This window comes from Danaus plexippus, chromosome 19, assembly GCF_018135715.1.
Source record: "Danaus plexippus chromosome 19, MEX_DaPlex, whole genome shotgun sequence".
Classification (NCBI taxonomy): Eukaryota; Metazoa; Arthropoda; class Insecta; order Lepidoptera; family Nymphalidae; genus Danaus; species Danaus plexippus.
The window spans coordinates 3,144,193-3,158,997 of record NC_083549.1 but is presented as its reverse complement, the minus strand read 5'-3'; the positions used below and the strand labels follow the sequence as shown (position 1 = coordinate 3,158,997).

Genomic DNA, 14,805 nt, shown 5'->3' with positions numbered 1-14,805 from the left:
ATTCATACATATGTTTAACATTTTTTAATTAACATTATAAATTCTTAACTTGCAAATAGTATATAACTGGCCGGTTTAGTAAGTTATTGGTGGTATTAACTGAAAAGGCACTTTTAATAAAATATTTTTAATCTTATATTTGATATTTTTTAACATAGGACAATGGTAACGTGAATATAAGAGGAAAAAAAATAAATCCTTAAAACTAATTGATATAATATAAATTATTTCATTAAATAAGATGATATATGTATATTTTAGTTAATAATTTTAATTGTCGTTTTAATAGCATAGTAGACAATAACTGTCACGGGTTCAGTGACAGTTAAATTTGTTATAAGTATATGAAATACTTTGTTCAATTAACTCTTTGAATCTAAAAAATGTCATAAAATTTTATACTAACGCTATTTAAAACCAATGTTTATCGCCACCTGATGAAATTGCTGTTTTTTTTTAAATTTCGATCCCCCTACGATCAGTATAAAAGCACATGCAATTTGATTATCGTGTAACATAGTTTCAGTGTCACATAAGGTTTAGATTATATGGAAAATGTTTGAGAATTAAATACAATTACGTCATACATCGTATCGCTTGCATAGTGATAATCGCTTTAGTCTAGAAGCTCTCGCTGATGTGGAAAATGTTTACTAATTAGATGGAACTACGCCATATATAGGTCTGCATCGCTTACGTAGTCGCTTTAGTCTAGAAGCTGTATTGCTTAAATCGCTTTATTATATGTTGTGGTCATTAATCGAAGGCTAGTGATCGGAATGATCCGGGGAGGTCAGTAGTCCTTTCATCCCTCGTGGTTTCTCGGGGACGAAGCGCCTCATCCACACACCACTCTTTGTCATTCGAGAGGAACCAGTCCCTGTTGGGTTAATTGTTTGTTATTATGACGTATTTTATATATTTAATTATTTACCTACTCGAATCTGGCCACGGTTTAGTTCGCGAAGCTTCCGAAATTCCACAGAAGACGCATTAATAAATGTAACTCATGAAAATGAATTTTACGTTATAAGTTACTTTTATGGCATACACATTATAACAGCATTATAAAAGTTAAGATTTATTGATTTTGTTATACTTCAGTTTCAATGATTTCGAAAACATTTCAACGCATTGAAGAAAAAAAAATGATGATAGTAACGTGTTATTTACATCTAGGCGTTCTGTCTTAGCGCTATACATATCAGATCCCTCGGAATTAATACATGAAGCGTTGTGAAATTGTATTGAAAACAATATAGGTACCTACGATATTCAAATGCTGTGTGTAAGTAGAAAAAATACATGATTTATTGAACTCAATTATTATCTAAAAGATTTTTAGATACTTTATATATATATATATATATATATATATTTAATAACTTAAAACATCTCCAGCGTTATAGTTAGTTAAATATTTCAAGCACTTATCTAACTGAGTCTTGGTCCTAAAGTGTAGAATGTATGTAGTCTTTGACTTAGTCACATCAATCAGTACATTTAAATCGTATTAGAGGGTGGTGTGGTATCGAGTATGTTATTGTCATACCTCTTGGCTTCGATTCTCTTGATCCAGTACTTCTTGATCTGCTCGATGGTGCCAGCGGAACCTCCGAGTTCGTCCGGTAATATCTCAACTGGTACGTCTTCGTACAACGTGCTTGAATTCGGCTCGTGGAATTTTATCTGGTATATACATAATAACATTATCAATAACGGGTTGCTTTTAATTATAAACGATTTCTCGTAGTCGGTGGGTCAAATTAATTTTGTCGCTATTTCTTCCTGACGGTGCATTTAACAATTTACATACAAAATTAGGAGAAAAAAAGCTAAAACTAAATTGTTTCTACAACAAAATAAATATATAGAAGTAACAGAGATCCGGTGACGCTGTAAAAGCTGCAGGACTAACAGCAATAGACATTTCAAAAAAAAAAAGTGGTAACGGAGATTGATTCCTCTGTTAAAACTTTTTCATTATCAAACTTAATATATTTGAATGTTTTCCTTGCATGTGTGTGTGAGAGAGACTTTCGAAGTAATAAATGCAATAAAGGTATTTTATACCCACCAGTTTAGCGACCTCAGTGTTGATGAACGGTTTGCAAATCGCGTATAACTTCCCGATGTAAGGCGGAGCGTTTATTATATGAACCTGTTTTAGTCTTATTGGCAGAGCTTCCTAGAATTAAACATTTCATATTATAACTTAACGATAGTGATGATTTTTTTTATAAAAACATATGTAGTTTCTCCTTTGTTTTTTCCCCATCCATTAAACACAATTTTATTTTTTTAAATAAATATACACTTGATTACTTATTGTAAATGAAGATATATAATATAATTTATTAAATACAAGTACTATATGAAGTACATATGTACATATATATTCAGTTTATTTTTAATATTCCTTTGTTGGAACGAGAAAAGAATTACATGTGCTCAAAGAATACTGTGACTGTCAGTCCACGCCATCTATTGCTTACAGTTAGTACTACAAAGAACTGTCATGTGTTCCCACAAAATATACACGAAATTACGAGTTTGTTCATAGGTTATACGTTTTTCTGATGTGAAAGATCTTTTTTTAAAGAATATTAAAATTCATTAAGTACTTTTTCAGTTACATTATAACGAAACTCTAACCAACGCTAACCAAACAAACTTTTTCGTAACAATATATGTGGTAGGAACTATTCATATTTGATTATTTTATGATACATATTTAGCTAGGTATGTGACTTTATTTTACATTTTAATCTGCCACCACATGTCCATCTTCTTCGTATTTATAATTTTTTCTAAGCTCAGGCCATCTAAGTTCTAAGGTCCTCCACTTACTTTTAGTTAATTTTACCATTTCATTTGTTTTATTGAGTAAAAAAAAATTCGCATAAAATATCGCTAGGATTACGTCTTATTTCCATACCAAAAAACGATAGTTAAATGTAAAAAACTGCAACAAAAAAAGAGAATCGCATTGCGATGGCCACTTTCATTGACCCCTCACCTTTGGAATTACGTTACTTGATTTTGGAAGAACAACAAGTGACATTTTAAAATAATTATTACTGACCCCATATATGATTACTTTAAAATGGATACGAATAAAAAAATGTTGTATAAAAACACGTCTTTATAATAAACAAAGTAAATTACTATTACAGTAACAAATTCATTAAAGTTATTTCTTAAAATTTATATGAAAGCTGGCATGGTAACACTTTCTAAAATGTCTTGTTTTGGTATCGCAAACCTTTACATTATACAATGTTATTACCATTCGTAAGTTTTTCGTTCTAGTTTCCTTGGTTATTAATTTCCGAGACCACATTATATCGTTCCGAACGATTAACATTATAATTTTAGGTAAATTAGTTTTTAATAGCTGGCAACTTATAATAATAAAATATTTCCTTCCGTCTGTCATCAACATTTAAAAATCACTTCACAGATAAAATATTTGAATTTTGCTTTAATATTCGTAAATTTCATTTCGTGCTTGTAATGGAGTTTTCATTATTTAAGTTAAAAAATAAATCAACTAATATTGCTACATAAGTAATTTATAATCTGATAAGAAGTGAGATAATAACTATAATTCAGTACTAATACCTTACGAAGGAGAGTACTATGAAGGTTATTATATATACGCTTACATTAAAATATAATTTATCTGTATATAGGTACATATTATATATTTATATATGTTGAAACATACCTGTGTGTAAAGCATATATTTCCTGAGTACTGTCAGATTGATTTTTCCCATGAATTTGAGGGTGACGTTCGTAGCATCGAATATCGGTATTTCTCCTGAAGGAATATCGTCTTCCTCTGTGAGTCGAGTGTCAGCCAACATGAAGAACACCTTGATAGCGTCTATGAAGTTGAACAGATCGTAGTCGGGATTGTTCAGACGGTATACAAATACTTTGTAGTTCTCCTTCGTCTTATTTGGTAGCGGCAACATGTCACTGTGAATAGCACAATAACACTGTCATATGAAAATTTCAATTTAATTATAGTCATTAAAATATTTACTACGGTTATTTTAAAAACCAAATTAAATTATCGTGAATTGGTGTTAGTTTTTTGTGAATACAAACAAATATATTATGACAAAAACCATTTGATAAAATAACATTTTAGATTGCATGCTATATAGGTATCATTTGCTAAATGTCTGGTGTGAGCAATTTTTTTATTAAAATTATTCACAAAAAAAAAACCCAACAGTGGTTTGGACAAGTTAGTGCGTCAATGTTTTTTGTTGTTCAATTATTATACTGGTTCTAAATAGAAATTATTAGATACACGAATGACTTCACATAAATGTTAAAGTAAAGAATTTGATATCTGTTTATTTCAAAGCATAAAAAGAAAGTATAATCACGGGTTATCGATATAATGAATAATTGCACTAAACTTAGCGGTTAACCTTTAACCTGTAAATTTTAAACATAGTCAAGGTAAATATAAGTTAGGAAATAAAAAAACCTATGAAAGAAATAATTATTTCTTGCTTCAAAATATCTTGAATCTTGCTTGCTTTCTTGCTATAAAAATTATAGGAATCTCAATAAAAATTAGAGCCAAAGTAACCGTATTTTTATACAGTCTAAGGAACTTACGTTATTTCAAAGACTCTTCGTATTTCCGGCGCCCAGGGGTCCCTTTTAAGGAACAGTTCTGGTGCTGTTGATCGGATTGTGAAGAACAGATCAATCGTTCTCTTTACTCGCTCCATAGAACGATCGCAGCTCACGTAGAATCGACGAAGGAGCACATCACCTGACAAATATTTAGTTGTTCATAGTGTTGGCAAAAATACATAACATTCTACGTCGTTTAACCTAATTTTCTAAAGCATCACTTAATGTGAAGATTTTTGTCAGTCATATTGTCAGTACTCAGTATGTATTTAAAGTTCTTAATTAATATCTTCTTCCAAATCAACAGTATAAAGAAAAGGTGAGGCATTTCTTTTCTAACCAATGATTGTAATTTCTTGACACAAATTCAATAAGTAGGAATAGTTTTTTTTTATTGATAACCTTAGCAGAATACAATATTTCCACTTCTTTATGTTATGTTATGTGTTGATAGAAATATGTGTACGCTAACAGCTATCACATTGATTCATGTTCTCAATATACAAGTTTATTTTATCGTATTAATTAACTATACGGAAAAAGCATTACATTCCACGTAAGCGCCGTCTATGCAATACATAAACGGGTTAAACAAATATGTGTTTTATTGCTTATTGCGTAAGGTTTTTAAATTTTAACAGTTTTATAAAACAATGGGCACATTTCTCGTATGGGTTGCGTGGGCGCTTTTTACCAATGCAGATTAGACGCAACTTAAGTAACATACAACTTATTATGTGGAACGTTAGTTTAAAAGGATTTAGAGAGTGACCGTTGAATTTTAAACGTATGACTTACGTTAGGAAATTGTGAAGTACATGAGAGATGTATTCAATAATATATATTTTTAATTTTATATAACTAATATATATAAATATATTATTATTAAAACAGGTTTAAAAATAGTTTTGGATATGTTGTTGAAAAAAACTTTGAATTGATTAAAGTTGTTTCCCACGCTGCTCAAAATTATGACAAATATAATATGTGAATGAAAAACAATTTGAATGTCAACTAATATAATGCAAAGAGATTTATCCACGATGCATTCAAGAACGAATTTACATTCAACAAAATTAGCTATATATGATTTAAATATCTTCGTACTTAAGACATTCATTTGACATTAGGAGAACTATAATGACGAATTCAATAGTTCTATAAGATTAACAATCAATAATTTTTTTGTAGAATTATCTGGAACAGAGAAAGAATTTAACAAACCAAAATATATTAATGTCAGTGAGGAGGGTATAATATCGATCTCAGGGGCCTTAGTCAAAGTTTGCGTCATCATTCGTAACAGTATACGTAACGTATACCGATTCTCATCAAGTACTGCGAAGTAGAAGATTTACGAATGATAACCTGTTTTCATTATATATATATATATATATACATTAAATGGATAATATATTATACTTATCGTTTTATTAAAAATCACAATCTTAATTACACGATTAAGCAGTGCATTTATCTCATTATGGTTATTATCTTATTATAAATATTTTAACGGCTATGCACATTTAACGGCTATGCACACGGAGGTAATCATTTACTTTTAGATATATTGGATTTCACATCCTATAATAATAAGATCTGTAAAATAAGAAAATAATACCAACAAAGTTCTCTTTTGTTTTGCTTTTTTTAATCACATGTTTTAATTAAATAACAAGATCCTAGTATTTTGATAATATAGATTAGTCATCCCGAAAATAATTATCTAACTTAAGCATTGGTAGTGAAAATCAAATTTTTAAGTCGTATTAATTTTAATATACAATAAAGTGTTCCTGACTTTTAATGTATGTATACAATATAACGTAAATAATAACAATATCTGTGCGAAACATGTATAATATTTGAAATAAAAAATTGATGCATATAAATAAAATTCAGTGATAAGCAATTAAAACACAACGTTATCTGTTTATTAAAAATAAAACAAATTGTGTCAAATAATAATTAAAATTGTAATAAAAAATTTATAAACAATAATAATTTGTTAAACATTAATAAATTTATAAATGAAAAAAAAAAGTCTGATAATTAATAAGTATAAGTGAATCAAAATACACAGATTATAAATGTGGAAGGTCATGACTCATGAATGTTACATTGTATGTTGCAGTTATCTGTATCATTCTATTAGACTTATCGTTTTTATAATTTAGATTACAACTGTAACTTATCACCGTCATCGGCTGATAAAAATTCAACAATGTATTCGAATAATCTTTATCAGTCAAAATAATCGTTCAGAAATATTCTGGCATTTTGGAAAGAACCTTCGTTTGGTAGCTTTAAATTTGGAGACATAGACGTAATAGAATTTACTAAATAATAAATATATTTTTAATAAAATAGATTTAAAAAAGCGTTTTCAACTAAAATTTTTATTTATTAGACCAAGTTTATTAGGAAAATTACTAACAATCAAGTATTTCGCCTTTGATTACTTAGCTCTGTAAATTAATTTGATTTGATTTTGACACATGTCCCTTCTAAATTTTTATTGTATTCATATAAAAGGATATATATTAAATTCAATTTTGCATATTTGTATATTAAATTTGAAAATATTCGAATACAAAAATCAGTAAATAGTTACAATAACCAATATTTTCAATATATTTAAACCTTTTACGAACTACAGTGTCACTTATTATTTCGAACTACAGTGTCAGTAATTGGGAAAAGTCAACAAATGATTACGTCCAACAACAAGATGTTCGACTACAAAATTCTATTAGAATATTTTTCACATATATTTGGATCAACACTAAAACTATTTTCTAAGATAACGTTGTGACTACTTTTTATAATATAAGCTGTTATGGTTATCCAAAAGCCAAACATAACCGTACACTGGCGAAAAAACTTTCACTTTAGTGGGTCGTAAGTTATATGTCGAAAGGCATATGTTTGAAAGTGAACCAATTCGATCTGCTTATAGTTTAAATGTTATTTATCTCATGTGTTAAATAAATGCATGTAAATGTATTTAAATTTCCGCAGATAGTAAAACATAAACAAAGATATGCATAATAGAAATGCATACAATTAAATAGTAAATACTAACATCAATTTCTTTAAATAAGATGTAACCTTGATCCATTCAGTAAAAATAATAATAATAATAATAATAACAGGTAATGATAATATTATTTTTTGGCAGCCAACAAAAATTAGAAATCCAATCGGAATTTACTTAATCTCTACTGCCCCCTCAAAGAAAGAAAAAAGAAAACTGAAAATATAACGCATTTTTCATATCAATTTGTAAATTTTGAAATCGAAGTATGTATAAAAAAGGTCACCTATATCGTTGGGTAGATGAGGTTGTTTGACCAACCAATCCTTTATCGGAACGAGGGCTGTGTTCCATTCCAATTCCTGGTCCGGCATCACTGAAATAAAGGCAATAATAAGAAGATTAAAACAAAATTCACTAATCGATTGTATGTTTTCTAAAAGATTACAACTTTCTTATCGTAATATTGTTCAACTGCATTTCGGGTCGTTGAAATAAAAATATATATCGAGAGATAAATACATTGTAATTGTTAAGTACGTAAACAATGTAATTAATTATTTATTTGATATTGTTGTTGCTTAGTGCAACAGTCACTGCTTTTATTTGATTACTTATTTAATTACGACTGTTGCTATCTGAGTATCTGCGTTTACTCCTCAGTAGGAGTCCATCGTAAACTTAACAAGCAAGGTTTATAGTATAATTATAAGTCGTCGGCGTTAGGATTAAGAATGTATGGTGATTGAAAAACCTGATTGATGATAAGAGATGATTATCACATGTATCTACAATTTTAGAACAGTAAATATATTTGAGAAAAAAAAAATACACTGAAAATGGTTGGAAATAAAAATATTATTGAACTATTTTTTATGTTGCTTCATCCGCGATATTTTTTAATGAATTCAATATCTGTAACTATTCAAGGTTGAGGTTAAAACGGTAGGCATAGCTGCGGTCAAATGTGAAAGTATCTTCAAACACGTTTAGAGTGTTTCTATTGCCAGTTACCACTAACTGTTAAATTTATATAAAGATTTTATATAAATTGTACCTTAAATATATTTTAAACTGTTTGTAGAATGTAGTTAATTGTGATAATTGCATATACCACAGCGTGCAATGCCAGTGACGTAAGAATATTAGAGAGGCCAAATTTTGTTTTTATTGTTTGTTTAAATTATGGCCTTCGTGCACAAAGTCGTGCACAGTGTATTCTGCCAGTGTCTGTAGAATGGAGGATACACGATCCGTTATTAACTTTTAAAAGAAATAAAATTGAACAGTCTCGAGAGGCGAAATTATAAACGGCGAAATAATGTTGACGATATCAAAAAAATTGTTTATGCTTTATGGATTGACTTTACTGATTTAATATTTTCTATTTTGTGTTACAAAATCCTCCTATCTCACTTCCTCACAATGGACTTATTTGTAAATCAACTTCCTGCCAAAGTCACTAACATTGTTAGCGATTGCATTATTTCTAGGAAAACGTTTTATTTATTTTATGCACAATTTTACCTTAATTCTCATAATCGACCCGACTTGGTACTTTTTGTTTTATCTCGCTAACTTTATCATTAAATTACCTTGCTATTTATTAAAATAGATATTATTTTAATAAATTTATTAGAAAAAATAAAATATATGTTCTTAGGAAAACTACCAGGAATTATCTATTAGGGTAAAACAATTTTTTGTATTTTTGATTTAAATATTCAAAATTTAACCTAACCCTGATTTATTTAATCTGTTAATTATCTTTTAAGAAATCGTCAGTTCTATTTTATTAAATTGTCATTGTTGAAATAGAATTGAATATAATGAATTATTAAAACGCCAAATAAAACATTATAAATAAAAATCTATTTTTTACTTTCAGCATTTATTGAGAAACGAACTTAAATCTCGACCGTCTGTTCCAAATAAGAAAGTACTTAATATATAGTTGATTTGAGACCGGCAACCAGATTTCACAACTACAGTACCCATTTAGTATGTGCAATCAAAGGATATAGTGCAATAAATACTAGAAATTCTCCTTAGGAGATTAATATTTAGTTTCATGGATAACATCGGTCCACATCGGTTAGTACTTAGTAGTCGAAAATTTAATTATTTTTAAAAGACTTCAAATAGAAATCTACACATCTTGTTGTCTTTTTCCGATGTTCAGTTACTAGAGATCTAGTATTTTTGTTTTTAAACTTTTTAATTAATAATAATGAGTTTGTTTTTATTTTAAAATTATATGTATTTATCATAGATTTGAATTATTCTATTTTGCATAACGACCCTCCGAGAGAACACCATATTTTAAATTCTATGATGAAAATAATATAGTTTTACATTCATTAAAAAAAATTGAGTCATAAACGTCACAAATGTCAATATAGCTATTATGAAATGTTATATTTTAAAGTCATAATAAATAAAATAAATTTCGGATTATTAACACGTGTAATTTGTAGATGTTAGAAATTCGCAGTGTAGAATTACATAATAAAGAAATACACAATTACTAGATAAATTCAACAATGTTATAATTCATTTGTTTTATTATTAACAAACAAAGGATATTTAACGTCGAGTCGGATTTAAAAATGTAATCTATTTGCCAAGTTTATAATCAAGATGCATGGTCGTATCAAATTTTTCTGTTTCATTATACAATGTCACCTTACAATGCCAATGTCAAAATTAGCAGCTTATCTAATTTATCTATGCAATTAATATACGTATGTATAGAAAAACATATGTATGTGATTTAGCAGGTAACTGTTTAATTTTAAAAACAGGTCTTCAAATATGATTCATTAGTTGTTTTGTTATGCAAATTTTTTTGTGTATCCGCATTATGAAAAAAAATATGTACACGCCACAGATTAAAATAGGAAGCAGATATTTAAATACAAAAAACATTCAGTACAAAAATATTGAATGTCCATTTTTCAATATGATTTCTGGACGATTGAAAATGATATTTATTCAAGATGATATGAATACCATGAAATTATGATTTTTCAGGAAAATATCATATTATTAATGATGTATAGGATTTTCGGGTGTACTCATTTTAATGACACTTAGGTTTTTGGATAATACGCGTTTTTTTTATTATTTTATAATTAATTTTACACTTTCATTTCGTCAGCTCGTGATCACGTTTGCTGAAGGAACCGAAATGACGGGATTATGTGGTAATAAAATAATGCAGAATGCGTTGTGTCCGAAAAGCTTAATTTCATTTAAATCACATTATTAAGATTTATTTACTTTAGCCTGTATCTGTCGTTTTTTATCTTTTAAATAAAATAATATTATTGTACCTATTTTAATACTTATCTCTCGCTATCATAACTGTCGAGGGTATCTTGGAGATGAACGCATTTACCACAAGCTTGAATCACACTACATATCAAACGTTTTATTTTCTTATTCATAAATCACCTCACCATATAGTTTTAAAGTAGGATATTGAATGAGAAAAGTGTAGCGTTTCGAATGTACTGTAACGTTTCAGACTTATGGTAAGCACAATGATAACGACAAAAAACATGTAGTCTCATTTTGGATACACAAAATATCGTAATATAAAAATCATCTTATTAATTCAATGTATTTAAAGAAAAATATTTAAATTATCATCCATTGTTTCATTAATTATTTGCTTCCTTGGTAAAGTTATGTAAAAAAATATATATATTTGTAATGTTTTTGCCTACTAGGAAGTTTATAAAAAACTGTGATATTTACCTGTTGTGGCTATAATGTTGCGATTATGATTCTAATCACGTTTAAGGTCGCCCTCTGAATAATGGTATCATTCATCTAGTAACATATCATTATTTATGACGAAAACACGTATATTTATGCAATAACTTGCCCTCTATGGGCCCCACATCAAAATTTATTTGGGGGACCTGTATAACGATTTGACGTGGGCCCTTTAACTACTTCGAAGTTGAAGAATTTAAATTAAATATCTTATTAAAATTAATGTAATCTATATACCAACTACTTAGTAGCTGTAAAATATATCCTTAAGACAGCGATTGCAAGCCTCGAACAGCAACGATTTAATCTAGATTTTCAATTTTTTTTCCAAAAATGGGTATAATAATGTGTTTTTCCTTGAAAATATGATTTTCGCCCCTGGAGTTGGAAATATTTTGGATAACATTAAATAAATTTTCGTTGACACCGACTAGAGGCCCCTGTAGCACTTGTGTCACTAATATAATTGAAATGTCAGCAAGTAGGCTTCTGGTGATAGTTCAAATACGTAGGGAGTAGGGACCTTTTTAACGTGTTCTACAGAGTAATTGTGTAAACGGGCTTAAGTAATATTTAAATGTCGCGTATGATTTAGTTGCTATATAATTTATATTATATAAGATAAAATGTTTATCTGAGGATCGTTACAGCACATATAAATTACACTGAATTATGACGTTTCATTAATTTATCCACCGTTACATGTTACAGCTTACTTTGAGCATAAATTAAATAGAATTAAGTAACGAGTTGAATTCGAAATTAAACATCGGCTTGATATTTGTTTTATAAATATTTTTATTTTTATATTACCTATTATCAATTTATACAATTTTTTTGGATTTTTTCCTGTATTTTTAGGTATTTTCTTAAATAACAAAAATACTACGATTATTTTTTAATGTCATCGATTTAGACTGATGTCTACACAACTTACAGTTTTAAACAAAGCATAACATAATATCTATTTTATTGCGGATATGAGGGTTTTGTAAAATCATTAATTCCAGACTTTAATCAATAAATATTTGAAAACAAAACAATTGTGTATTAAATAACACAGTTTAGAAATATTTTAATTGCGTATATTGAAAATATAAGAAGAGTAACGATTATGAAAACTTAATTATTTCATATTTTCCCAACAAACAATTGCAATTAAAATTCATAATGTTTAAATCGTTACGATTTTCATTCCTATTGGGTCACACAATACAATCTTGTTTTGTTTATACTTATGTTTGTATATCTTTTAATTGATATTAAACAAAATTATTTGTAAATATTCATCTGAATATATAAACAGTAATATAAACTTCACAACTTACTTAATTATTCCTTGTTAGAATTTTACGTCTATTTAAGAAAACTCATAGAATGAACGGTTACGCGGTAATATTACGTGCGAGTCGATCGACTGCTCAAAACGAACTGAAGAATAAAATATACAGTGCACAATAAAATAAGAAGGGCCATTGTTGATAACTTCCAAATAATGTAGCAGTCAGATAAAATCTATTTTGATTTCAAAATATATCATATCACTATGTAACGGTTAAATTTTGTGACTGCTTATTTCTAACTAAATTTACGAGGAAACTTAATAGAAGACTTATTGGCAAATAAAGTTTTGTTATAGATCGTTTTAGTTCAAGATTTTAGACAAATTGGAAATTACTCATTTTTAGTTTACTGTAGCTAAATGGCAAAAACCAGAACCCTTATAGATTCGTCATGTCTGTCTGTCCGTCCGTATGTCACAGCCATTTATTTCCGAAACTGTTGGGTCTACATAGTTGAAACTTTGTAGGTTGATGTATTCTGGTAACCATGTCACGTGGTCACTCCATAAATGGAACTGATTAGACCATTTTTTTTCCAGCTAACCTATACGTGATGGGTGTCTATGGATAGGTGTTTAAAAAAGACATTAAGGTTGCTAAAACTATTTTTCGTCAAAATCAATTGTTTGAAAGATGTATGTAAAACCAACTTATTTTGTTTATAAAACATCGATCAAAGTTACAAGGCACTACAATAACTTTTATATTATGTCATCTACTTGCTGCTACGGAACTCTTCATTGGCGAGTCCGGCTCGCACTTGTTAGAATTTTTTTAGATGGATGACGTTAGGTTTTCATGTGCCTTATTCAAATGATTCCTTGTGGAATTCGACTAATGACAGCTAAACAAGTGTCATTTGCGAAAGTCACTAAAAATAAGAGTTACTTAACTTAAATTTCATAGCTGATTTTATATATGTTTATGCTGTAGAATATCATTCTAAAATGGTATCATAAGTATCAGACACTTTGAATGGACCATAACTTCTATCAGAAACTTTAAAGGTTCATAAAAATATATGACCTACATTTAGTTTAAGATGTCTGATTAAGAAATATTTACTGTAAGACGTGTAACCATTATGCTCTCCCGCTCATACTCCAAACTGAAAATTTTTGTGTTTAGGGGATATATCTCCGCTATGATTCGGATGGTCTATGTACACTATAGTCCTTTTTTTTTGATGACGCAGGGAAACTCTTTTTACGAGCCGTCTCACCGGCCTTGGTGGGGCCGGAGACGATGTGTGAGACTCGACCTGGGCAGGTCCCTACTCACTAAAACCACTGCGAAAGCCATCGGCCGCTATGTTGGTGCACCCCGGATCTGTCAGCGACAGGGCACACCAGCGACTGGCCGGTCCTGGCAAAGACCGGACTTACTCCCTCGGAGAAAGGAGGCGATCCCGGCAATTAGGATCGCCCCGACGACGCGGGGCTTTCACAGGAGCCGGGTTACCAGCCCGACCTCAGCCCGGAGTGCAGGGGCGCTATTGGAGGCGTTGCAAATATCGCCTCCGGCGCACCCCCGTCCGTCGTCTGCGGAGGGAGGGTGCATCAGCCGCAACCTCCCGTTCCCGCTCAGATGCCTCCTTCGTGGACATGACCGACTCACAGAAGGAGGACACCGCCATCCAGGACCTGTCACTCTCGAGCATCTTCTCCGCGACACTCGAAAGCGACAAGCCCACTCCGCCGAGCGCCGCCACAAGGTCTTGGCGTTGCGCAGCCCATCTCGGGCACACCTCGAGGGTGTGCTGGGCCGAGTCCACCGCAGCGCAACACTCATGGCAGCCTCCTCCCGGCTCTCTCCTGGCCGTCCGACACAAGTAGTCCCCGAAGCAGCCGTGCCCGGTGAAAACCTGCGTCTGACGGAAAGTGAGGGGTTTGCGTTTCCGCCTCATCCAACGCTCTAGGACCGGACGGAGCGCAGCCGTTGTACGTTTACCATACGGCTGGCCCGTCAGGTCCTCCCC

The 14,805-nt window shown here is 30.4% G+C and overlaps 1 protein-coding gene across 1 annotated transcript; it reads right to left on the bottom strand.

Annotated features, from left to right (window-relative positions):
- Positions 1-111: 111 nt before the first annotated feature.
- LOC116768109 (alpha-tocopherol transfer protein-like) lies at positions 112-12,925 on the bottom strand. The gene is made up of 7 exons (XM_032658748.2): positions 12,813-12,925; positions 7,988-8,077; positions 4,644-4,803; positions 3,731-3,986; positions 2,078-2,188; positions 1,553-1,689; positions 112-880 (listed from the first exon to the last, which is right to left on the bottom strand). Coding segments are annotated over exons 1-7 (879 nt in total). The 5' UTR covers positions 12,814-12,925; the 3' UTR covers positions 112-756.
- Positions 12,926-14,805: the final 1,880 nt, after the last annotated feature.

What these genes read in the sequence shown, in the direction of transcription:
- LOC116768109 (XM_032658748.2), bottom strand. An exon ending in ACACTGAGGTCGCTAAACTG is followed by an intron (nt 1,690 to 2,077) that starts GTGGGTATAAAA and finishes TGTATATACCAG; the next exon opens with ATAAAATTCCACGAGCCGAA. An exon ending in AAGAGAATCGAAGCCAAGAG is followed by an intron (nt 881 to 1,552) that starts GTATGACAATAA and finishes TTAACCCAACAG; the next exon opens with GGACTGGTTCCTCTCGAATG.